Raw genomic sequence first — 24,443 nt, forward strand, 5'->3', positions numbered from 1 at the left:
AGCTTACAACTGTTTGAGCCAAGAGGAAAGCAGGGTTATGGTAGAAGACGGGAACTTATTTAAAAATTTTTTTGAAATGATAATTGTTTATAACTTCACCCTAATATTTCCACTAAGTATTTGAAGAAGAAAAGATGGAATTATATACCAAAAATATTAAGTTTTTGGGTGCCTGGCTGGCTCAGTCAGAAGAGAATGCAACTGTTCATTTCAGGGTCAGGAGTTTGAGCCCCACATTGGGTGTAGAGATTACTTAAATAAATAAATAAAAACTTAAAATTTTAAGTTTTAACTGTGCCTCAAAATCTATAGAGATGAAATGTTTCTATTATAAAAATTTTTAATAAATTTGCAGGTATTAAAGTTCAAGTTGCATTTTAAAATAAACCTTCCAGGGGTAGCCAGGGTGGTTCAGCTGGTTAAGCATCCAACTCTTGATTTCGGCTTGGGTCATGATCTTACGGTTCTTGATATCACTAAGACTGCAGAGCCTGCTTGGGATTCTCTCTCTCCCTCTCTCTCTGCCCCTCCCCTGCTTGTGCACTCTTCTCAAAATAAATAAACTAAACTAAACTAAACTAAAACAAAACCTTTGGGTATTTAATTTACAATGGGAAAAAAATTGGAGACAGCTGTCCCTCAAGAGAAGAAAAACTAGGGGCGCCTGGGTGGCTCAGTCAGTTGAGCATCTGACTTCCACTCAGGTCATGATCTCGCGGTTCATGAGTTCGAGCCCCGTGTCGGGCTCTGTGCTGACAGCTCAGAGAGCCTGCAGCCTGCTTCAGATTCTGTGTCTCCCTCTCTCTCTGCCCCTTCCCTTGCTCATGTTCTGTCTCTCTCTGTCTCAAAAATAAATATAACATTAAAAAAATTTTTTTTTAAAAGAAGAAAATAAATTATACATTCTTTGGTAGAATATTATGCAGCTACTCAAAACAATTAACTGTACTGATATGAAAATACAATGATTTAATAAACAGTGGGGAAAAAAGAAAAGCAAGTTGTAAAACTACATGTAAATTATGAGCCCACTGAAGCAAAAGTACTAAACTGTGCATGTAAAATTGCATTAAAAAAAATTGGAAACTTAAAACTATAAAACTTCTAGAAGAGAGCATAAGAGAAAATCCTAGTAGCCTTTAATAAGGCAAAAACTTCTCATACATACTAAGAGCACAATCCATAAAGAAAACCTAAATAAACTGGACCTCATCACTTCTGTTCTTCAAAAGATACTCTCAAGAGAATGAAAAAAATAAACCACCAACTGGATGAAAATATTTGAAAATATCTGATAACGAATAGTTCTTAAAACCATGATACTTGGCTCCTGTTAAGTTGTAACAGTTACTATTTTAACGACTGTTACTAAGATTCTATAAATATTATGGCATATCACTCACACTTTTGTATCCTATGTATCTGAATTAGTGGTGTTTAAATACATACACTGTTTTCCAAATTATGTTCTGCAGACTTCTAGTGTCCCAGAAGATATTAATAGATTTCTTATGATCGCAGAACCAGCAGGAAACACAAGGTTATATAAAATTAAATAGGTTTCTGCACTGCAGGATTTCTAAAAGTCTTTACTATGCTGATTTGCATTTCTTCATACTGCAGACAGAGTATGATAACCAAGCATAGCCTTACTCTTTGATTTTATTCATTCTAACTGCTCACATTTAAAAATTATTTCTACCTTAAACTATATTTACCTTTGTAATAATTACATTGACTTTCCAAAACATAAATAATACAACTTTCTCTTCATTAAATAAATACAACTTTCTCTTTATTAAATAACTGATTGACTTTTTCTACCACAATTTGTTTTTTACCATTAGAAAAACTACATAACTATCTCTTGAAAACATGAAGCTTGCTACTTTCAGCTTAAAGAATTTCTTAGTCCAAAAATAGTTTTCCTAAGTATGACTATAATTTCCTTTACTTGGGTCTTGTACATCTTTTGTTAATTTTTTCTAGGTCATTTATAACTGATACTAGGAATTGAAATCATTTATAGGCATTTTCTGCTTTTTACGAGCCCTAGACCTTAGCACCAGTCCTAGACCTCGGATTCCCAACTCTCATGGAGTACTGAGTTCTAGTACCATGCAGGGCTTGAACTCGAGCTTCAGCCTCAGAATCCTCTATAGTTAGTATATAGAAAGCCCTGTGTCAAAATATGACCTTCTGTGTCTAGAAACTCTTCAATTATTTGTTGAATGTGAACACTTGAAGGCTACTTGATACTGAAGGAGAAACTCAGCTTTAGGAATTTTGGAGATGATCATAATCCTAGAGTTGGGGGTTTGCTTTGTTTTTATTTTCCGTCTTTTATTTTGTGCTCTAAATATGCTAATATTTGAGTGTTGTCAATTTGTTTTTACAAAGCTTTGAGATATACACAAAGATAATCTCAGTTGTTATGAAGATAAATACAACCTAAAATAGCAATGAGGTTATTTTTACCTATCAGACTCACTAAGATTAAATTTTTTTTTTTTAATTTTTTTTTCAACGTTTTTATTTATTTTTGGGACAGAGAGAGACAGAGCATGAACGGGGGAGGGGCAGAGAGAGAGGGAGACACAGAATCGGAAACAGGCTCCAGGCTCCGAACCATCAGCCCAGAGCCTGACGCGGGGCTCAAACTCACGGACCGCGAGATCGTGACCTGGCTGAAGTCGGACGCTTAACCGACTGCGCCACCCAGGCGCCCCTAAAATTAAAATAATAGTACCAAATATTCTATGATATCATTTCTATAAAATAAAAAAACAAGTAACATTAATCTGTGTTAGCAGAAGTCAGGATAGTGGTTACTCATGGAGAGCGACAGTGACCGGGAATACAAAGGGGACTTTTTGGGTCTTGATAATGTTCTGTTCCTTGATCTAGGTGCTGGTTACATAGGTGTGTTCAGGTATGAGGTTTACGTATTTGACATGCATACTTTTCTACATACTTTAATACATTTAATAAAATCATTTTTAATTATTTTTAAAATATTTTATTTTTAAGCAATCTCCACACCCAACATGGGGTTCGAACTCACAACCCTGAGATCAAGAGTTGCACACTCTACCAAGTTCACCAGGCACCCCAATAAATTTTTTAAAATAGACATATCTATGGAGGTTCCTCAGAAAATTAAAAATAGACCTACCCTATGACCCAGCAATAGCACTGCTAGGAATTTATCCAAGGGATACAGGAGTACTGATGCATAGGGGCACTTGTACCCCAATGTTTATAGCAGCACTTTCAACAATAGCCAAATTATGGAAAGGGCCTAAATGTCCATCAACTGATGAATGGATAAAGAAATTGTGGTTTATATACACAATGGAATACTACGTGGCAATGAGAAAAAATGAAATATGGCCTTTTGTAGCAACGTGGATGGAACTGGACAGTGTGATGCTAAGTGAAATAAGCCATACAGAGAAAGACAGATACCATATGGTTTCACTCTTATGTGGATCCTGAGAAACTTAACAGAAACCCATGGGGGAGGGGAAGGAAAAAAAAAAAAAAAAAGGAGGTTAGAGTGGGAGAGAGCCAAAGCATAAGAGACTGTTAAAAACTGAGAACAAACTGAGGGTTGATGGGGGGTGGGAGGGAGGGGAGGGTGGGTGATGGGTATTGAGGAGGGCACCTTTTGGGATGAGCACTGGGTGTTGTATGGAAACCAATTTGACAATAAATTTCATACATTAAAAAAAAAATAGAAATATCTAGGCTAGGCAAAGATATATTAATTAACTTGCTTATATTCTACGAAAGGGAAACTAACCTAAAAAAGTGGCAATTTGGCAAAAACAATTACAACCTAAAATATTCATACCCTTTTTTTAGCCAGGCATTCCTACTTCTAGGAATTTACTCTTTAAAAACACCCCCACAGTTACATAACGTTTTATACTAGGATGTTTTTTGTAGCAATACTTTTAATAGCTAAAAAGGAAATCCAGTTCCCGCCACATAATAATATAATAAGAAGTCTGCAACTGGCACTCCAGAACTCAGACTTCCAGCCTTCACAACTTTGAGCAATAAATTTCTGTTAATTGGGAAAAAAAAAAAAAAAAAAAAAAGGTGGAGGGGAATCTAAAGGTTCATCTATCAATCAGAGAGTAATTAACATATGGTACACAGAAACTATGCAGTTGATCAAATGAATGAATCAGAGCCATTTTTTTTAATAGAAAAAAAGTGGACAAAAATTATAAGCAGTATGTTTGGCATTAGTTCATTTTGGTTTAATATGATACTATTAATAAACAATGTGAATATGTATAGAAAATATTAAGACGATGTACCATATTGCCATTTGGTAGGTTGCTGGAAATGTTCATTTTTTACATTATTTCTCATGTTTGAATTTTGATAAAATAGGAATTACCTTTATAAACAAAAAAGAGCAATAATGGAGTAAAGCAAAATGGTTTATGTTTTATTGGAATTTCTAGGATATTTTCATGACTGACTGAACACATCTTTTCAAATGCTATCTTCACTCTGATCAAAATAATATGAAATCAGAGGTGCCTGAGTGGCTCAGTTGGTAAAGCATCTGCCTCTTGATTTCAGCTCAGGTCATGATCTTGTGGTCATGAGATCAAGCCCCTGCACTGGGCTCAGCGCTGACTGTGGAGCCTGCTTGAGATTCTCTCTCTCTCCCTGCCCCTCCCCTGCTCATGCCCTCTCTAATAGACTTAAAAAATTAATAGTATGAAATAAGCTCTTAATTGATAAAAAAATAAACTACCATAATAAAAATATCCTCAATTGGCCCCCTGTTGCTTATAAAGTCCAAATTTTTTTAACTAGAATGCAGTCATTGCTCAGTTAATATACACACACTGAGAACACATGTATTTGTTCTTGTACTAACCAAAATAAGATATGGTCTCTAACCACACGGAACTTGCACAGGAAGACAGTCACATAAATATAGAATAATAACAAGTTAAAGGTATATAAGTAAGTGCTGAGTAAAGCTGGGGCACAAAACAAAACAGTCAATTCTATGTGAAAGTGAAACTGCTACAGACTGAATGTTTATGTCCTCCCCCCACCCCTCCCTGGGCCTCCACCCCCAATGCAAATTTAGAAATCCTAACCCCTAATGTGATGGTATGAGGAGATGGGGCTTTGGGGAAGTGATTAGGGAATGAAGACAGAGTCCTCATGAATGGAATCAGTGCCCTTATAAAAGAGACTCCAGAAAGCTCCGTCTCCCTTCCTGCCAAGTAGGTCACAGTGAGTAGATATATGGAGGAACCAGAATGCAGGCCCTCAGCAGACACAGAATCTACCAGTGCCTTGATTTTGGACCTCCCACATTCCAGAACTGTGAGAAATAAATGCGTGTTGTTTAAGCCACACCCAGATTATATTTCTGTTGTAGCAGCCCAAATAGATTAAGACAGATACTGTTTAAGAATTGTATATTTAACTCAGGCAACACTAGATGTTGGCAAAGATGCAGAGAAAGAGGATCTCTTTTGCACTGTTGGTGGGAATGCAAACTGGTGCAGCCACTCTGGAAAGCAGTATGGAGGTTCCTCAAAAAGTTAAAACTAGAACTACCCTACGACCTAGCAATTGCACTACTAGGTATTTATCCAAGGGATACAGGTGTGCTATTTCAAAGGGACACATGCACCCCAATGTTTATAGCAGCACTATCAACAATAGCCAAAGTATGGAAAGAACCCAAATGTCCATCGATGGATGAATGGATAAAAAAGATGTGGCATATACACACACACACACACACACACACACACACACACACACACACACAACGGAGTATTACTCTGGGAATGCAAGCTGGTGCAGCCACTCTGGAAAACAGTATGAAGGTTCCTCAAAAAACTAAAAATAGAACCACCCTATGACCTAGCAATTGCACTACTAGACATTTATCCATGGGATACAGGTGTGCTGTTTTGAAGGGACACATGCACCCCCATGTTTATAGCAATACTATCAACAATAGCCAAAGTACGGAAAGAGCCCACATGTCCATCGATGGATAAAGAAGATGTGGTGTATACATATACAATGGAGTATTACTCCAATTACTCCAATCAAAAAGAATGAAATCTTGCCTGTTGCAACTACGTGGATGGAACTGGAGGGTATTATGCTAAGTGAAATTAGTCAGTCAGAGAAAGACAAAAATCATATGACTTCACTCATATGAGGACTTTAAGAGACAAAACAGATGAACATAAGGGAAGGGAAATGAAAATAATATAAAAACAGGGAGGGGGACAAAACAGAAGAGACTCATAAATATGGAGAACAAACTGAGGGTTACTAGAGGGGTTGTGGGAGGGGAGATAGGCTAAATGGGTAAGGGGCACTAAGGAATCTACCCCTTAGAGGCGCCTGGGTGGCTCACTTGGTTAAGCATCTGACTCTTGGCTTTGCTCAGGTCATGATCTCATGGCTCGCGAGACGGAGCCCCAAGTCAGGCTTTGCACTGACAGCACAGAGCCTGATTGAGATTCTCTCTCCCTCTCTCTGTCCCATCCCTGCTTGCATGTGCTCTCCCATTCTCTCTCTCTCTCTCAAAATAAATGCACATGTATCCTGTTATCAAGATGCTTTTATAGCCTCAGTACAGTAGTTAGTATGCTACCTACCTTGGACGTAAATTAAAAAAATAAAATAAAATAAAAATTTTAATAGAAAAAAAAGAATGGTATAATTAAGGATGCCATTCTTGAGTCAAGAATTAAAGGATAAGTAAGTAGTTCAGGGGTGCCTGCGTGGCTCAGTTGGTTGAACATCTGACTTCAGCTCAGGTCATGATCTTGAGGTTCATGGGGTCAGGCCCCATGACAGGCTCTGCACTGATGGCCTGGAGCCTGCTGTGGATTCTGTGTCTCCCTCTCTCTGTGCCCCTCCCCCACTTGCCCCTCCACCCCCCAAATAAACATTACAAAAAAAAAAGGATAAGTAGTTCATCAGACAATATGAAGGAGTTTCAGGCACTGAAAATTATTTCCTTGTAATTGTTTGCACATATTTAATGTATAAAAGAGCATTTCATATTCACAATAAAATTGGTCTAGGCAGTTCTTTCTGCCCATGGGTCCTGTCCCCATTGTATAATAAAAACATCCCCCCAAATTGGTCTAATTTGAGTTTTTAAATTGTATACATCTATGAATCAAAAAATGTAATTTTCATCTCTCTCTCTCTCTCTCACACACACACACACACACACACACACACACACTTGTTCTAGTAAAATAATACACCAAAAGAGACTTTCTAAAATTAGAAAATTTCCCCTTTTACAATAATTTGTATCTCTGGGAATGATGGCTGATCTAAAATAACATGGGAAAAATAAGAATATATAAGATTAAAATGTTAGCTAAAAACATATTTCTTTTCTAGTAAGTTCAAAGTATCTGCTTCAATAAACTGATTAATGAGCAAATCACTATTTTTAGTTGAAAAATGTACCTTTTCAAATATTAAAATTAATCACTATCATACTTATAGAAATAATTAAACTGATAAGAACAGATACTACACTTGATCTTAGCCAAAAGGCCGAGAAGCGATTCATACTTATAGAAATAAAATCCATTCTTTCTTGAGTTTGGGTAAATAATCTATCAAGACTATTTTTTTTTTTTAATGTTTGTTTATTTTTGAGAGAAAGAGAGACAGAGTGTGAGCAGGGGAGGGGCAGAGAGAGACAGAGAGGGAGACACAGTCTGAAGTAGGCTCCAGGCTCCGAGCTGTCAGCTCAGAGCCCAACACAGGACTCAAACTCACGAACTGTGAGATCATGACGTGAGATGAAGTCAGACACTTAACCGACTGAGCCACCCAGGCGCCCCTCTATCAAGACTATTTTTAACAATATAAGCATGCTTCTGACTGATTAAACCTGGATTTTTACAGCAAGTACATATTCTTCCAAATTGGGGATTTTAATCAGAACTTTCTCTCTAGCAACTTAAAGATGAACTCAAAGCAGTCAACCATAGTGCAAGCCAATGAGAATCAATGTGAATATAAGAACAACTTATTTAGAAGCATTAGACTGAGTTATTTCCGATACCTTCTGTCAGGGACCAAACTGGTCTTTTCATTTTAGCTTTTTCTGATAGTAATCTAAAATTAATTACCAGCTTCTCTGTCTTCTTAAACAACACACATAATTATAAGCTTTCTTAGCACTTAAACCTAAGTCCTCTCCAAGATATACATAAGACCAACGTCTTGGGTTTTAAATAAAGTAATGAACATAAAAGGTTTTGCCTAGTACCTGGCACCTACAAATATTCAATAAATATTATTAACAAACTTTATTGTTACCAAGCTTATGACTTTTTTTGTATTCTTCTATCCTATCAGGCTTTTGGCTGTCACTTCCATCATATATGTTTTTAACAGACCATTCAATTTTGCAGATTTTAATTTGCAACTGAGAAATTTGATAATTAAGTTAGATACTAGGACAATTTTTCTTAAAAAATTTTTTATATGTTTATTTATTTTTGAGAGAGACAGACAGAGAGCCAATGGGGGGGGGCAGAAAGAGGGGGAGACACAGAATCCAAAGCAAGCTGCAGGCTCTGAGCTGCCAGCACAGAGCCTGATGCGGGGCTCGAACCCACCAACCAGATCATGACCTGAGTCGAAGTCGGACACCTTAACCGATCAAGCCACTCAGGTGCCCAAATACAATTCTTCTATAACAAAAAATCATTCAGGCTTAAGATCAAGATTGAGGGGCGCCTGGGTGGCTCAGTCGGTTAAGCGGCCGACTTCAGCTCAGGTCACGATCTCGCGGTCCGTGAGTTCGAGCCCCGCGTCGGGCTCTGGGCTGATGGCTCAGAGCCTGGAGCCTGTTTCCGATTCTGTGTCTCCCTCTCTCTCTGCCCCTCCCCCATTCATGCTCTGTCTCTCTCTGTCTCAAAAAAAAAAAAAAAAAGTTAAAAAAAAAAATTTTAAATAAATAAATAAATAAATAAAGCTAGCTGAAGTTTGAAATCATGAACCAGCAATCATTCTTCTATATCTCAGCAAACACTCTGGGTTTTGACAAGAATAAAGGTCAAAGGAGCAATATATCTGAAGAATTCAGTACCATAATCCTAAGTGGTGGTTCATCCATTCATTCAACAAATATCAGAGTGCTGCTACCCCCATGGGGGCTGTGATCAGTGCAACCAGAAAGCAGTGGTCTGTGACAAGGTAAGTTCTGAAACTGGGACCACACATTTAGAAACTTCTACAACTGGATAACTGTACGGCTATATAAAAAAAAATAGGGCTTAACATTTTTACGCACACGAGTGTGTCTACGTGTACTGTCACTCCATCTTCCCAACAACTCATTTTTATTGTATTTTATAGAGGTGTTGGTCTGTGATTAATTGGAAATTAAAAAAATAAAACTAAAGCAACTGGTGTTTCACCACAGACAGTTAGAGAAATATTAGTAAAGTGTTTAACATTCTGCAAAGCACTGCAAAATTTTATTCTGGGGGAATACCAGTGAGCCACTGTAGAAGGTACCTATTCTAATGAAATGATAATGGCAAGGAGACCACAAATTAAAAATAATTAAGATAAAGAGAGAAAGTGATAAGTATGACAAGGGGAATAATTAGGGAAATGAGATAGTGATTAGGTGGAGAGTACGACTTTACATAGCCTAGTTGGTCAGAGGGCCCCAAGTTAAGCACTGGTTTGGATATAGCCAGAAGTGTGGGTAATGAGTAACAACAACAAAGCAGGTGGAAAAGTAGGGAAGCAGAGTGAATGAGCATATTACCATAAGGAAAAAGGCAGTGTTTTAAAGGATAAATGTATTCAGTGTCCCAAATGGGATCCTGAGGTGAGAGACTTTGTTACTAGCAACTCACTCACTATCTCAGAAACCAAACAAGGAAGCCAACTTGTTTAAAGCAAAAGTCATAAGGGGTGCCTGGGTGGCTCAGTTGGTTGAGCGTCCAACTCTTGGTTTCAGCTCAGGCCATGATCTCACAGTACGTGAGTTCAAACCCCACGTCAGGCTCAGTGCAGACAGTGCAGAGCCTGCTTGGGATTCTCTCTCTCTCTCTCTCTCTCTCTCTCTCTCTCTCTGCCCCAACATTGTAATCTCTCTCTCTGTCTCTGTCTCAAAATAAATAAATCTAAAAAAATTTTAAAGCAAAATTCATAATTATACTGGGTATTTAAAGTCACAAACTCTTGTCTGAATCTTCAACACTCTCATCGACATGATGGGAGAGTTGGAAAGGGAGTGAAAGGTTTAAATCCCACATATTTTAATACCATTTTCTCCTTAATTAACATTTTGCTGCCATTATTGATCTAATACAGAAGAAGGTAATCAAGTCTACTTTGTTAAAAAGTCAGAAATGTTTATACCTAGACTTTTTACCAAAATAGTCATTATCTCAGTAGACTATAAAGCACAACATTTCAGATAACCATTCTGTACCCTTGAAACAAGTAACCTTCCCAGAATTTCACTGCCTGAATAAAGAGAAATATAAATACAGACAAGACATGTAAGGTTACAGAACGGAAAACTGGTAACAACAAAAGAAGATACTTCAGCCTATTTGCCTGAAACAAAGAAATTTGTAAATATTTTTTATTTTATTTTTTACTTTTTTTTCATCTTAATTTATTTTTGAGACAGAGACAGACTGTGAACGGGGGAGGAACAGAGAGAGAGGGAGACACAGAATCCGAAGCAGGCTCCAGGCTCTGAGCTGTCAGCACAGAGCCCCAACACAAGGCTTGAACTCATGAACTGTGAGATCATGACCTGAGCTGAAGTCAGCCACTTAACTGAGTGAGCCACCCAGGCGCCCCTGTAAATATTTTTTAAACTCTATGGGAATCTATGTTTACTGATTAGTGAATAGAAAAAATTCTAGTACCTACTATTAAATTTTCTAATATATATATTTTTAATGTTTATTTCTGAGAGAGTGCAAGTGGCGGAGGGGCAGAGAGAGGGCGGGTACAGGGGATCCAAAATGGGTTCTGTGCTGACAGCAATGAGCCTGATGTGGGGCTCAAACTCACGAACCATGAGATCATGACCTGACTCAAAGTTGGATGCTCAACCAACTGAGCCACCCAGGTGCCTCATCTACTATTAAATTTTTAATTAACTCTGCCACTCTTTTTTTTTTTTTTTTTTTTGGTTTATTTATTTTGAGAAAGAAAGCTATGACAATGGAGGGGAAGAGAGAGAGGGAGAGAGAGAATCCCAAGCAGGCTCTGCACTGTCAGCACAAGCCTAATGCAGGGTTTGAACTCACGAACCATGAGATCATGACCTGAGTTGAAGTCAAGAGCCAGATGCTTAACTGAGTCACCAGGTACCCCATATGCTACTCTTATAAAAAAAAAAACTCATTTGTATCATAAACATATTGGTAACTGCAAAGAAAATATTCTGGAAGGATGTATGCCAAACTTCATTAGCAATTACCCTTGGCAATGGGAAATGAGATTGTGACAGGAAGAAGGGGAAATTTTAGACTACATAGTGATATGAATTATTTACAATAAGCATGTTTTCACTATTGCTTCAATAACTAACCAGAAAAATTTAAAGGAATTTCCAGAATTATTAGACCTTGCTTTTATTCTCTTATGTGCTCTAACATAGCACCTGACTGACTCACTGTTTATCTACTTTCTGAATACAGTTGATTCTTGTTAGCCACAGTAGTTATGTTCTGTAAGTGACCACAGACAATGAATTAGCAGATACTGAACCTTTGCATCTAAGAGAAATACAGTGCTAGGTTCCTGTGAGCCTGTGGTCACATTTTCCCCAATCAATCCAATACATAACCTTGTTTTATGTATATTTCTTTAAAGATATCTTTTTCAATACATGTCCTTGATTCATTAACACTGAACTCACAGTCACCGGCACTATTACTCATGCCTGAAGGAAGCTTTTATAACACACATATTTTCTCTGTGAAAACACCACAGCCTTTTTGTGCTTTAGAACACTAGACAGCACTTTAGCACTACATGTGGGGTCATTTTTAACAGCAAAATCACCAACAAGAAGCACCAAAATGCAAAAAACATGACACTAAATAGGCTGTGAAAAGGACACTGGTTTAATATGAGAGTTGAAACAAGAAGGCAGAGTATCTCCTTGTTTGACCTCAACTGGGGACACACAGATCAGGTGACTCAAATTTTTCACTACCCTGCACATGTCCACAACCTGCAAGGACTAGATGTACTGATATTGGAGTTACAAAGAAATCTTAGCATAGATGAATTTGCAAATATGGAATAGATGAATAACAAGGATTGACTGTACCTTAAATATAATCTAAGTCAGGTTCATCATCTGTAAGATGGAAGAATAAAGGATAAACTCTAAGGCTACTTAATACTCAACACTTAGAATAAGTTAAAAATACTCAGGGCGCCTGGGTGACTCAGGTTGGTTAAGCGTCTCACTTTGGCTCGAGTCATGAGCTTACTGTTTGTGAGTTCGAGCCCTGCATCAGGCTCTGTGCTGACCGCTCAGAGCCTAGAGCCTGCTTCAGATTCTGTATTTCCCTCTCTCTCTGCCCCTCTCCTGCTCGCACTCTATGTCTCTCTCTCTCAAAAAGAAACATTGAAAAAAATAAAAATAAAAGAGTAAGTTAAAAATACTTAACCTTTCATAGTAAGTAATAACACATTTGTTTTGTATACTATCTGAAAGATCTATTTGGCCTACACAGTATTTAAGGTAAGTTTTAAGCCAGTATCTAAAAATTGAAAGATTTTATATAGACATCCATATTTCCACCTTTTCTGGAGGAAAATCAGCCTGATAGCTAATGATAGCTAATACTGTATTTCACACAATCTAAGAAGCCATCAATTATAAGATCCACCATTTTTGAAAGTAATCTATATGCTCAATGTGGGGCTCGAACTCATGACCCCCCAGATCAAGAGTTGCATATTCTAGCAACTGGGCCACAAGATCCACCATTTTTTAATGTAACACCAAGCAAAGAGAAATATTGCCAATTATAATTACATGATGCAAGGTGATTTCAGAGATGTTTGCATGCTAATGTGCATCTCAGAACTGTTATTATATGGCAATGTACAGCATTTAGTATGTGCCAGTCTTTGCTAAAGATCTATGTATTTAAAATTCATTTATCTACATAAAAACGCTATACAACAGGCACTATTATTATCCACACTTTAGAGATGAGGAAAGTGAGGTACGGTGGGTAAATCCAAGTTCAGAAAACTAGTAAGGAGTTGGACAGGATTCAAAGTGAAGCAGTTTGAGTGCTTAACCATTACATTAAATTGGCTCTCTGAGCCTGCATTTCTGGAGGCACCAACTGGCTGGGGTTGAGCACTATCTATGCTCTCAAATCAGGATACACAGGCTCCAGTTTCAGCCAGAACTCTGCTCTCCTTTAACCTGACCTGCTGGAATGAACAGTGATGTTACCCAACTGACACTATTGGGATTTGAGTTTGTGACTCTTGTATTAAACAACAGAATACTATATATTAACAAAAAACAGTTCTAAAAAAAAAACATATATATACATGTATATATATATGTACGTATACACATATGTATACGTACATATATATGTATAGACATATGTTTATATATGTATATATGTATACGTACATATATATATGTATATACATATATATACACATATATATATACATGTATATATACACATATTGGATGTATATTGGATAAAATTTAACCCAGAGTTAATTTTATTTAGAAAGACCGGAAAGGGGTAATAAGGAAAAACGCAAAAGACAATAGTTCTTCAATTTATATTATGCTAAGTATTAGGTGCTCTGAGCGATAAATACAGTGATGAACTAGACACGTATCCTGGCGCCTGGGTGGCTCAATTGGTTAAGCATCTGACTCTTGGCTTTGCTCAGGTCATGATCTCATGGCTCGCGAGACGGAGCCCCAAGTCAGGCTTTGCACTGACAGCACAGAGCTTGATTGAGATTCTCTCTCCCTCTCTCTGTCCCGTCCCTGCTTGCATGCGCTCTCCCTTTCTCTCTCTCTCTCTCAAAATAAATGCACATGTATCCTGTTATCAAGATGCTTTTATAGCCTCAGTATAGTGTAGTTAACAAAGTAACTGGAAATCTGGTATTTTAAATAATTCTAATAAAGTAGCTTTATGTTTTAACATGCAAAGATCTCTAAGACCTAACAACCAATTAAAAATGTAAGCTGCAAAACACTATAAATGGTATATCATTTATGAAAAAAAGGGTAAATATGATCATACAATATATAATTTTATATTGTATAAATGTATAACTATTCATAAAACTCTGGAAGGATTTATATCACATTAAGAATCATGGTTATTTCTGGAAAGAGTACGAAATTGGAGATGGTAGTCAAGCAGGCCTTAAACTTTACTAGTATTGTTTGCCATTTTGTGTAATAAAAAATTAAAAAGCTAATGAAAAAGAGAGTATGCGTAAGATAATGTAACTCATGCAGGTGATTATGTATCAGAACTCTTCATCATTTTTAGTAATTGTCAACTGAGATTCACAATTCCACTTACCAAGACAAAACTGAAAAGGGCAAATAATCCCACTAACAATTGGTAAATTGAGCATAATCAGAATGATAACCTAATAATCTGAATTTAATATTTGTTTACTTTGCTAACCAATAGTGCCATTTACTTTTATTCAGAGATAAACAAAGGAGATCAAAAAAGCAGCAATGTGATGGGAGTGACTAGGAAAGAAGAAAGTGAGATGAGAAACGTGAAAATGAAAAGCCACTGAAAAGTAAAAGGGGAAAAAGGCAAGTGGCATAAAACTAGCATGCTGGGGTGCCTGGATGGCTCAGACGGATAAGCATCTGACTCCTGATCTCAGCTCAGGTCATGATCTCACATTTCATGAGATGGAGCCCCCTGTTGGGCTCTGTACTGATAGCTCAAGCCTGATTAGGATTCTGTCTCTCCCTCTCTCTCTCTGCCCCTCCCCGACTTGTGCACAATGGTGTGTAGTATGCTCTCTCTCAAAATAAATAAACTTGAAAAAAAAAAAAACCAGCATGCTGAAAATACAATTTAAAGACACTGCCATAATGCAGTTTGCAGTATTTTCTGACAATTCCTAGGAGAAACCCATATATTTTTTTAGTATTCAGTAACTATTTAACTGACATACAAATATGAAGGACAGGAATGCCAATTTAAAAAATCTAATTCAGGGAAGCACAGATAGCTCAGTCAGTTAAGTGTCTGACTTTGCCTCAGGTCATGATCTCATGGTTCTGGCTGTGGTTCTGGCTGCGCATCAGCTCGCTGCTGTCAGTGCGGAGCCCCCTTTGGATCCTCTGTCCCCTCTCTTTCTGCCCATCCCCAGCTTGTGCTCTCTCTCTCTCAAAAATAAACATTAAAAAATAATAATAATAGGGGCGCCTGGGTGGCTCAGTCGGTTGAGCGGCCGACTTCGGCTCAGGTCACGATCTCGCGGTCCATGAGTTCGAGCCCCGCGTCGGGCTCTGTGCTGATGGCTCAGAGCCTGGTGCCTGTTTCTCCCTCTCTCTGTGTCTCCCTCTCTCTGACCCTCCCCTGTCCATGCTCTGTCTCTCTCTGTCTCAAAAATAAACATTAAAAAATTTTAAAAAATAATAATAACAATAAAATAAAAAATCTCATTCAACCAGTTATTCCGTAAATATTTATCAAACATCTAATACCAACTTATTTGATCATATAACTGCCTCCAAGAAGTTTAAAAAGTAGTTATAGCTTCCCTGGAGAGAACTTCCCTAACCATGACTATTTACTGCAGGACTAAAATAATTCATGTTAACCAATAATCAATTCATTTACAGTGTTTTAATCAAACAAACAAACAAAAAATACTAGTGTTTCGGGGCGCCTGGCTGGCTCAGTTGGTTAAGCGTCCTACTTCAGCTCAGGTCATGATCTCGTGGTTCACAAGTTCAAGCCCAGTGTTGGGCTCTGTGCTGACAGCTCAGAGCCTGGAGCCTGCTTCGGATTCTGTGTCCCCCTCTCTCTGACCCTCCCCCTCTCACACTCTGTGTCTTTCTCTCTCTCAAAAATAAAGAATTTTAAAAATTAAAAAAAATTAGTGTTTCAGAGCACAAAAGAACCAGAAATTTATTTTAAATATTTTTTACTGTTTATTTATTTTTGGAGAGAGAGAGAGAGGGAGAAAGAGAGAAAGAGTGTAAGCAGGGGAGGGACAGAGAGAGCAGGAGGAGACACAGAATCCGAAGCAGGCTTCAGGCTCTGAGCTGTCAGCACAGAGCCCGATACAGGGCTTGAACTCACAAACCATGAGATCATGACCTGAGCCGAAGTTGGATGCTCAACCGACTGAGCCACCCAAGTGCCCCAAGAACCAGAAATTTATTTTAAATTGAACTCTACAACTAAGAGGTTTTATGAAGGAAAAAAAAAAAAAAAAAAAAGCAAAGGTCAGTCCTATCTTCAGATGACCTAAATTATTATGATCTAAAAAAAGATGTGGGAACATTACAAAGTCAAACACCAGTCTCTTTGCAAATAAATCCAATGAATCTAATACAATCAATTTCCATTACAATTACCAGTAAGTCAGCCAAGCTAATATACTGCTTCATTTATTCTCCATGTTTTCTCTAAGAAAAGAACAATGCTTTCCAAAAGAACATTTTTTCCAAGCAAGGCATCATTATGAAACTTGTCTACCAATTAACCTATCACAAAGGTTAGCATCTCAAAGTCTTAACACCACCAGCTTTCAAATTAAAGGTAATTTTTTATACAAAAATGTTTATAGCATTTCTGCCTGAGGTATAAAAATATAAGCAGGCCTTTTCTAGGATATCCACAACAGGCAAAAAAAAACCAATGCAGTATAAATAAAATGTGAATACATAAAGAGAGCAAAATGGTATTCGCTATCAGCAAATTTACATAAGAAAATTTCAAATTCTCTCCTAAACGATAATCAGATTCAAGAGTGATTACAATTAGTTCTCAAACCACAAAGCACCAGGACTTATTTTATCTTTTATTTATTTATTAATGTCTGTTTATTTTTGAGAGAGAAAGAGAGAGAGCGAGCGAGATAGCATGAGCCGGGAAGGGGCAGAGAGAGAGAGGGAGACACAGAATCTGAAGCAGGATCCAGGTTCTCAGCTGTCAGCAGAGCCAACGTGGGGCTCGAACCCATGAATCACGAGATCATGACCTGAGCCAAAGTCTGATGCTTTAACTGACTACGCTACCCAGGCACCCCAATCTTTTAGGTATTTAAATTGGCAACACTTCATGAGCTGCATAAAACTGACAATAGTAAAAGACTTAAAAAAAATTTTTTTTTGGTTAATGTTTACTTTTCAGAGAGAGGGACAGAGTGTGAGTGGGGGAGGGGCAGAGAGGGAGAGAGACAGAATCTGAAGCAGGCTCCAGGCTCTGAGCTGTCAGCACACAGTCCGACGCAGGGCTCGAACCCATGAACCGTGAGATCATGACCTGAGCCAAAGTCAGATACTTAACCGACTGAGCCACCTAGGCACCCCTTAAAATGCAGTATTCTTTTTAAAAATATATCCTTGGGGCGCCTGGGTGGCGCAGTCGGTTAAGCGTCCGACTTCAGCCAGGTCACGATCTCGCGGCCCGTGAGTTCGAGCCCCGCGTCGGGCTCTGGGCTGATGGCTCAGAGCCTGGAGCCTGTTTCCGATTCTGTGTCTCCCTCTCTCTCTGCCCCTCCCCCGTTCATGCTCTCTCTCTGTCCCAAAAATAAATAAACGTTGAAAAAAAAAATTAAAAAAAAATATATATTCTCTAGGACAAGTTTTCCCAAAGTATGTTCTTCAGAACACTCAGATCTATAAGGTTTCCAGAGGAAAAAAGGATCTGGTCTAATAAAATTCATAAACACAACTTACTTTATATCTACATGTTGAATATATTTGAAAACTGCTTATTAATAAACCTTGCATCAATATTAGGCTTTTTGTTTTGTTTCTGATCATCACCCAACATACTTCTTGATAACAAATTTAAGTACATCTACTCATATTTTTTGAAACATACCTTGCTACTGGTAGGGTGTGTAATATTTAAACAATTCTAGGTTTTTTTTTAATTTCCCTTAATAATCTACATAATAACCTTTAAAAAAATCCATATAGTTTTCAACAGACACTACTTAAAAAGAATATGAGACATCTTTGGTTGGATAGAAGTGATCAAAACACAAATCATTATTATGGTTTTCTTTGACATTGTTATTGCAAGAGAACCAAGAGAGAAAACACATATCAGTGATGACACTGACTTCGTTATTAATATGAAACTTGAACCCAAACAGGAGTTTTAGACTATACATTTATAGTAACGAGGTATAAGACATGTTTGACCAAACCAAAACTATGTCTAAATTTAAACACACATTCCTTAACAACAATTTTTATTACAAGAAACTACAGCTGTCTCTATATTGTTAGCCCTTTTGCTTTTTAAGCCAGCTGATCAACATCTGATCTAAAAGGAGATGACCTGGGGCACATAGGTGGTTCAGTCAGTTGAGCACACAACTCCTGATTCCGGCTCAGGTCATGATCTCATAGTTGGTGAGATCAAACCCTGTGTCAGGCTCAGGCTGACAGCATGAAGCCTGGCTTGGGATTCTCTCTCTCTCTCTCCCTGTGTCTCTGACCCTACCCCCATCCCCCAAAATAAATAAACATTAAAAACAAAAAGAGATGACTTTATCAGTACAGTAATTCCACATACTTCTTCTGGACTTAAGCAACCTTTATGCCTTGGGATACAACTTGAGAAAAGAAAATCCCCTATGATTTATCATCAAATGCAGTTAATATTTCTCTTGGGATTTTCAAGAAACTAGCTTTAAAACAAAAAAAGCTATTACATGAAAAGTAGATGGAAAATTAAATGTGTTAGCATTCAAAAAAAATAAGTAGGACTTTTACTATAATTAGTGTTTATTTGTACCCTGCAAAGTATGTCAAGACTAAGGAGGCTTCAGTCACCAGAAATCAGTGCCTGTCTCTAAAGTAAAAAAAAAAAAAAAAAAGAGAAATAAAATTTAAAAGTATTTGACTCTAAAATATGAAAGGTTTAATGTGGATGAAATTCTACACTTAAAATATTTTTTAGAATTTTATAGAATTATTGACTATCCTATGATACAACACTATGTCTCTAGAAAGCATCTTAACACCAATCAAAAGTTACTCTTGGGGCACTTGGGTGGCTCAGTGGGTTGGGCTATGGGCTCTTGATTTCAGCTCAGTTCATGATCTCAGTCTGTGAGATGGAAGCTTGCAATCGGGCTCTGTGCTGACAGCAGAGCCTGCTTGGGATAATCTCCCTCCTTCTCTCTCTGTCCCTTCCCCCACCTCTGTCCAAATAAATAAATAAATAAAATTTTTTAAAAAAGTCCCTTTGAAAAGTTGGGATAATATCTTGGGGATTATTTAAAAAAAAAAAGTTACTCTTAACTGAGAGGATGAAGAATTAGGTATTATAAATCAGTAATGGGGCATCGGGCTGGCTCAGTCATAAAGCATGCGACTTTTGATCTTGGGGTTGTAAGTTTAAGCCCCATGTTGGGTGTAGAGATTACCTAAAAATAAAATCTTAAAAAAAAATAAAAAATATGGGGTGCCTGGGTGGCTCAGTTGGTTAAGCATCCGGCTCTTGGTCTCAGATCAGATGTGAGTTCAAGCCCGGCATTCGGCTCCACACTGTCAGTGGGGAGCCTGCTTGGCTCCCTCTTTCTCCTCTGTCTCCCTCTTTCTCTGGCCTTCCCCTGCTTGTACTTTCTCTCTCTCTCAAAATAAATAAACAAACCTTAAAAAAATTTTTTTTAAATCAATAATGTAACTCTAACACATTTAGAAGATATTTAAGTTCAGTAAGAGAAAGCAGGAAAGCACTAAAGGCACAGTAAATTTGAAAAATCCCTTAAGTAAAAAGTTTGACAAAATGAACATCGACCATTCCAGAACTTTGATTCCAGCAGTCTTTAAAAAGTATTGTTTTACCACTTAGCAATTCATAAGCTGCTATGATTATAGATCTGGGATTTCTTTCATATAACACTATAATTCATTCATTTAACAAATACTTACCGAGTATCTACTACTATGAAAAAACAAAGATTAAAATACGTATGAACTCTGCCCAAAAGATTTTTAAGAGTCCAGAAGAGTGAAACATATACAAATGGTAGGGAAAGGTAGAAAGCATAAGAAATGCACAATCTAGTTAAAATATGAAGATTGTTCAGAGGGGAAAGAGATTATTTGCAGCTTGGTGGGGGAAAAGGGGTGGATTTAAAGGACAGGTAGACTTTAGGGGTGTCTAACTGGCTCAGTTGGTAGAGCATCCAACTCTTGATCTCAGGGTTGTAAGTCTGAGCCCCACATTGGGTGCAGAGATTAAAATCTGTTTAATCTTCTTTAAAAATAAATTAAAAAATAAAAAAAACAAGATAATAAAATTAATTAAAATAAAGGACAGGTAGACTTGAGACAAAGAAAAGAGGCTTTCTGCTGGGAAAAAGAGGAGAAAAGCACAAAAGATGGAAAACCACAATGAAAACAACTTAATTTTAGAGAAATGGAAAAAATTACAAAATATTAAACAATTATGTAGAAGTTAGAGGTTCCCAACTCTGGCAACTAAAATATCCAGGGCAGATCAAATCGCCAATTAAAATATTTAATATTGTACCACTCACTCTATGATGCTCCACAAATACGTTGTTTTTTTTTAAATTTTTTAACATTTATTATTTTTGAGAGAGCATGAGCAGGAGAGGAGAGAGAGGGAGACAGAACCTGAAGCAGGCTCCAGGCTCTGAGCTGTCAGCATAGAGCCGGACACAGGGCTTGAACCCACAAACCACGAGATCATGACCTGAGCCAAAGTCGGACGCTTAACAGACTGAGCCACCCAGGAGTCCCTACAAACACCTTCAAAACTAGTGACCTATGACCCCCTTTATCTGTTGAATGAGATGGTAAACAAATTTTATGCACTGTGTAACTTGGAGTAAGCTATTAATTCTCTTCATAAATTACTTTTCCAATTTTGAGTATGCATACTCAAAGTTAGGCAAGAACAAGGGCTCTCACTTTCCTTTCAGTTTACATAAACAACATACACAAGTGATACTCAAGCTTCATTTGAAATCATGATGTAAAAATTATATTGTTCCATTCACTGGCAAGATCAGAGTTCTAGTCTCATACTGTACAACTTGCTTTAATGCACTGTGCTTCAGTTTCCTAACTTGTAAAATGAGGGTGTTTAAGCTGGATGATCTGCAAAGGGCCTTCCAGCTTTAAAATTCTATACTCAATTGTACACCACCTTTTCTACAGAAGTCATTGTGACAAGGCCAACTATTAAAAAAAAAGAAAAAGAAAAAGAAAAAACAGTCTTCCTCTAAAAAAAAAAACATGCAATTGGGGCACCTGGGTGGCTCAGTCGGTTAAGCGTCCAACTTCGGTTCAGGTCATGATCTCACAGTTCATGAGTTCAAGTCCCGAGTCGGGCTCTGTGCTGACAGCTCAGAGCCTGGAGCCTGCTTCGGATTCTGTGTCTCCCTCTCTCTCTCTGCCCCTCCCCCCGCTCATGCTCTGTCTCTCTCTGTCTCTCAATAATAAATAAATGTTTAAAAAAAAAACACGCAATAAAAACTATACTAAGTGCCAGGCTCTGTTTCCTATTTCATTTAATCCTCATTTACACCAATAAGAGCAGGCAGGTGGTTCCCTTCCGTTACGCAGGGTATCCTCCAACTCTTGCCTGGTCCAATAAAATTAGGGGTGGAAGGCAAGGATTCAAATCAAGGTCTGATGCCAAAGCAAGCTCTAATAAGCCATACTTGGTGCCTCAAACAAAAAATGTCAGACATAAAATAAATGAACAAAAGCTCAACAGGTAGGCTGTGACTTTGGTAATCTGGAGGTAGCATGGTCTTATAAACGGGGCAGCCTGGGGACCTTGTAGCCATGCGAGCAGACAAAGAAGCCAAAATCAGGGATGTGTGTGTGCACACTAATATTGTACAAAATCTCCTGATTTTCAAATGAAAAAAACAAAAAAACCAGACTCACTAGCTTTCAACTTCTGCTTCAAACAGCTCTAATCCAGATCTATGAGGTTGATTTCAATAATATTACATAAATTTCCAAAATTCCCAAGAAAGTATTAAAACATGGATGGGCACCTGGGTGGCTCAGCTGGTTAAGCCTTGGACTCTTGATTTGGGCTCAGGTCATGATCTCACCGTTGGTGAGATCAAGCCCAACACCCAGCTCTGTCACAGCCTGCTTGGGATTCTCTCTCCCTTCCTCTCTCTGCCCCTCCCCTGCTCATGCTCTTTCTCTCTCTCAAAATAAATAAACTTAAAAAAATAAAAAAATAAAAAATATGGGCATCAGCAAGAAAACCTAGGCTAGGAACTAACGCAAACCATGGTTGAATCCTGGCTCTACTACTACCAGCCGTGTGACCTTGGTCAAGTTACTTTACCTCTCTAAACCTCATTTCTTCATTTGTAAAGTGAAAATACTATCATCTATCTTGCAGCGTGGTTAGAGTGAAGGAGAATATGACTACAAAGAGCTCAGCCTCAAGGTAAGCCTCTACCTCAAGGTAAGAGCTTGACAAATGAAAGCTATTATTATCCTTCAAGATCCCAGTAACACAGAACACAGGACCTACGTTCACAGATATTCCAGTTATGTTCATGAATACTATCCAAAGTTTACCTTTAAAATGTCATCCTTTGTCACTTTTCTGCAGATCTAAAATTACCCTCACATAGTTTATTTTAAAAGTGTCACACACACTCACTTCTAATAACACCAACCAAACTTCAAAGTAAGCTGATCCTAAACTTAACCAACTAGCAAATACTGTTTTCAGTGGCTAACAATTCTGTAAAGTGACGCTGCAAATCGTGTTACCAAGGGTTCAGACTTCTGAATGGGGAGAGTGTAAGGGAAAGCCGGGGGATGTGTCCCAAAGCGGTTTGAGCGCGAAACATCCCTGTACGTCCAATCGAGTATTTCCCAAATGGCATATAGTTGGAGGAACCCGAAAAACGAGGTCTGAACTAATAACACCTGGCAGAACGACCTTCCTCCAGTTGAAGGGACAGGAGCAGGTGGCTTTGTGCCCCCAAACTATCGTTTTATTCTTAGCCACTTGCTCTCGTCAACAGCTGGGTTTTAAACCTTCTTGCAGTTTTCCCCCATGCCCCATTCCAGGCTGCGCCGGAGGAAGCAGGACTTCAGGTTCCTCTCGGTCCGGGGAAAGGAGTCAAGGGCCCACGGCCCCGAGGGGTGTACAAGACAAGTCGGGCCCCCTGTGCCCAGGATCGAGCCCTGACGGGGCGGCATCACACGAGGACCACCCTTCACGCCAGGCCTGCAGAGCTTCGGGGCGCGGCTGCTGTCAGCCGGGCCGAAACGCCGCGGTGGGGGCTGCGCTGGGGCGTAAGGGAATAACTCGGGGGTTTCAGGAGAGAAAGGGAAGCAAAGGGAGAGGCGGCATGTGGACCCCCGGCCCACGGTGGCGCGCGGGAAGTCACCTCCAGGCCCCCGAGTCCTCCGTCCCGTTCCTGACCGAACCCTTCCCAAGTCCCGGACCCGTCGCGCTCCTCTCACCGTCTCGGCTTCTGTGTGCTGGGGTCCGGCACTCTGACCCCCCATTACCCCGCGGAGGAAATTCATCTTGTCGCTCAGCCACCGGCTCTATCGGCACCTTCGGGAAAGAAAAGGTAACTTTCCCTGCCCTCGGCAGGGCCTGGCCCCCAAGCCCGCACTCTGCACTCTGTGGCCGCTGCCACCACCGCCTCCTACTCGGCGGCCGCTCCAGCCCCCGCTAAGCCCGGAAACAGCCGCCGCCACCAGTCAAGATGCGCATGCGCGGGGACGTGGCATTACGTGGCGGCTCCAAGGGCGAAGGCAAAGGGGAAAAGTAGGAAAAAGGAGGCCGGTAGCTCGGATCCGCCCAAGCCCCGCCCACTGCGCAGGTCCCACCTCCCTCGGCAGGGACACGCCTCCTACTCCCGCCCTTCTCGGGTCGCTACTGCTGGCCCCAACCACCCACGTGGTAGAAGCCTGGCCCTGCCGGCTGGAGAGGACACCAGTAGTGTACGTGTTTTGGCTTGCGGGTGTTTGGTTGTCGCCGAGGGGGACTTACTGCAAGCTATCGAATCTGGGGTCGTATTTTGTTGAGTCGAAAGTGAAATTTTACTTCGGCCGACGTGACAGGTAAGGGGTCCCGGCCCCTGGGAGGGTTCGTTTGGTTTTGTGTTTTAGCAGTACGAGCCGTGTGGCCTTCTGATCCTCG

The 24,443-nt window shown here is 39.1% G+C and overlaps 1 protein-coding gene and 1 pseudogene across 2 annotated transcripts in view; both read right to left on the minus strand.

The window, feature by feature from the left end:
• Positions 1–23,996, minus strand: part of USO1 (USO1 vesicle transport factor) — a 93,882-nt gene extending 69,886 nt beyond the window's left edge. For both annotated transcript variants that reach the window (XM_040481084.1, XM_040481074.1), the window contains exon 1: positions 23,756–23,996. In XM_040481084.1, coding sequence (XP_040337018.1) covers positions 23,756–23,821 — 66 coding nt within the window. In that variant the 5' untranslated portion in view covers positions 23,822–23,996. The remainder of the gene's footprint in view (positions 1–23,755) is intronic.
• On the minus strand, positions 7,492–7,602 carry LOC121040535 (uncharacterized; annotated as a pseudogene).
• Positions 23,997–24,443: the final 447 nt, after the last annotated feature.

This window comes from Herpailurus yagouaroundi, unplaced genomic scaffold, assembly GCF_014898765.1.
Source record: "Herpailurus yagouaroundi ecotype Mexico unplaced genomic scaffold, PumYag 28, whole genome shotgun sequence".
Taxonomy (NCBI): domain Eukaryota; kingdom Metazoa; phylum Chordata; class Mammalia; order Carnivora; family Felidae; genus Herpailurus; species Herpailurus yagouaroundi.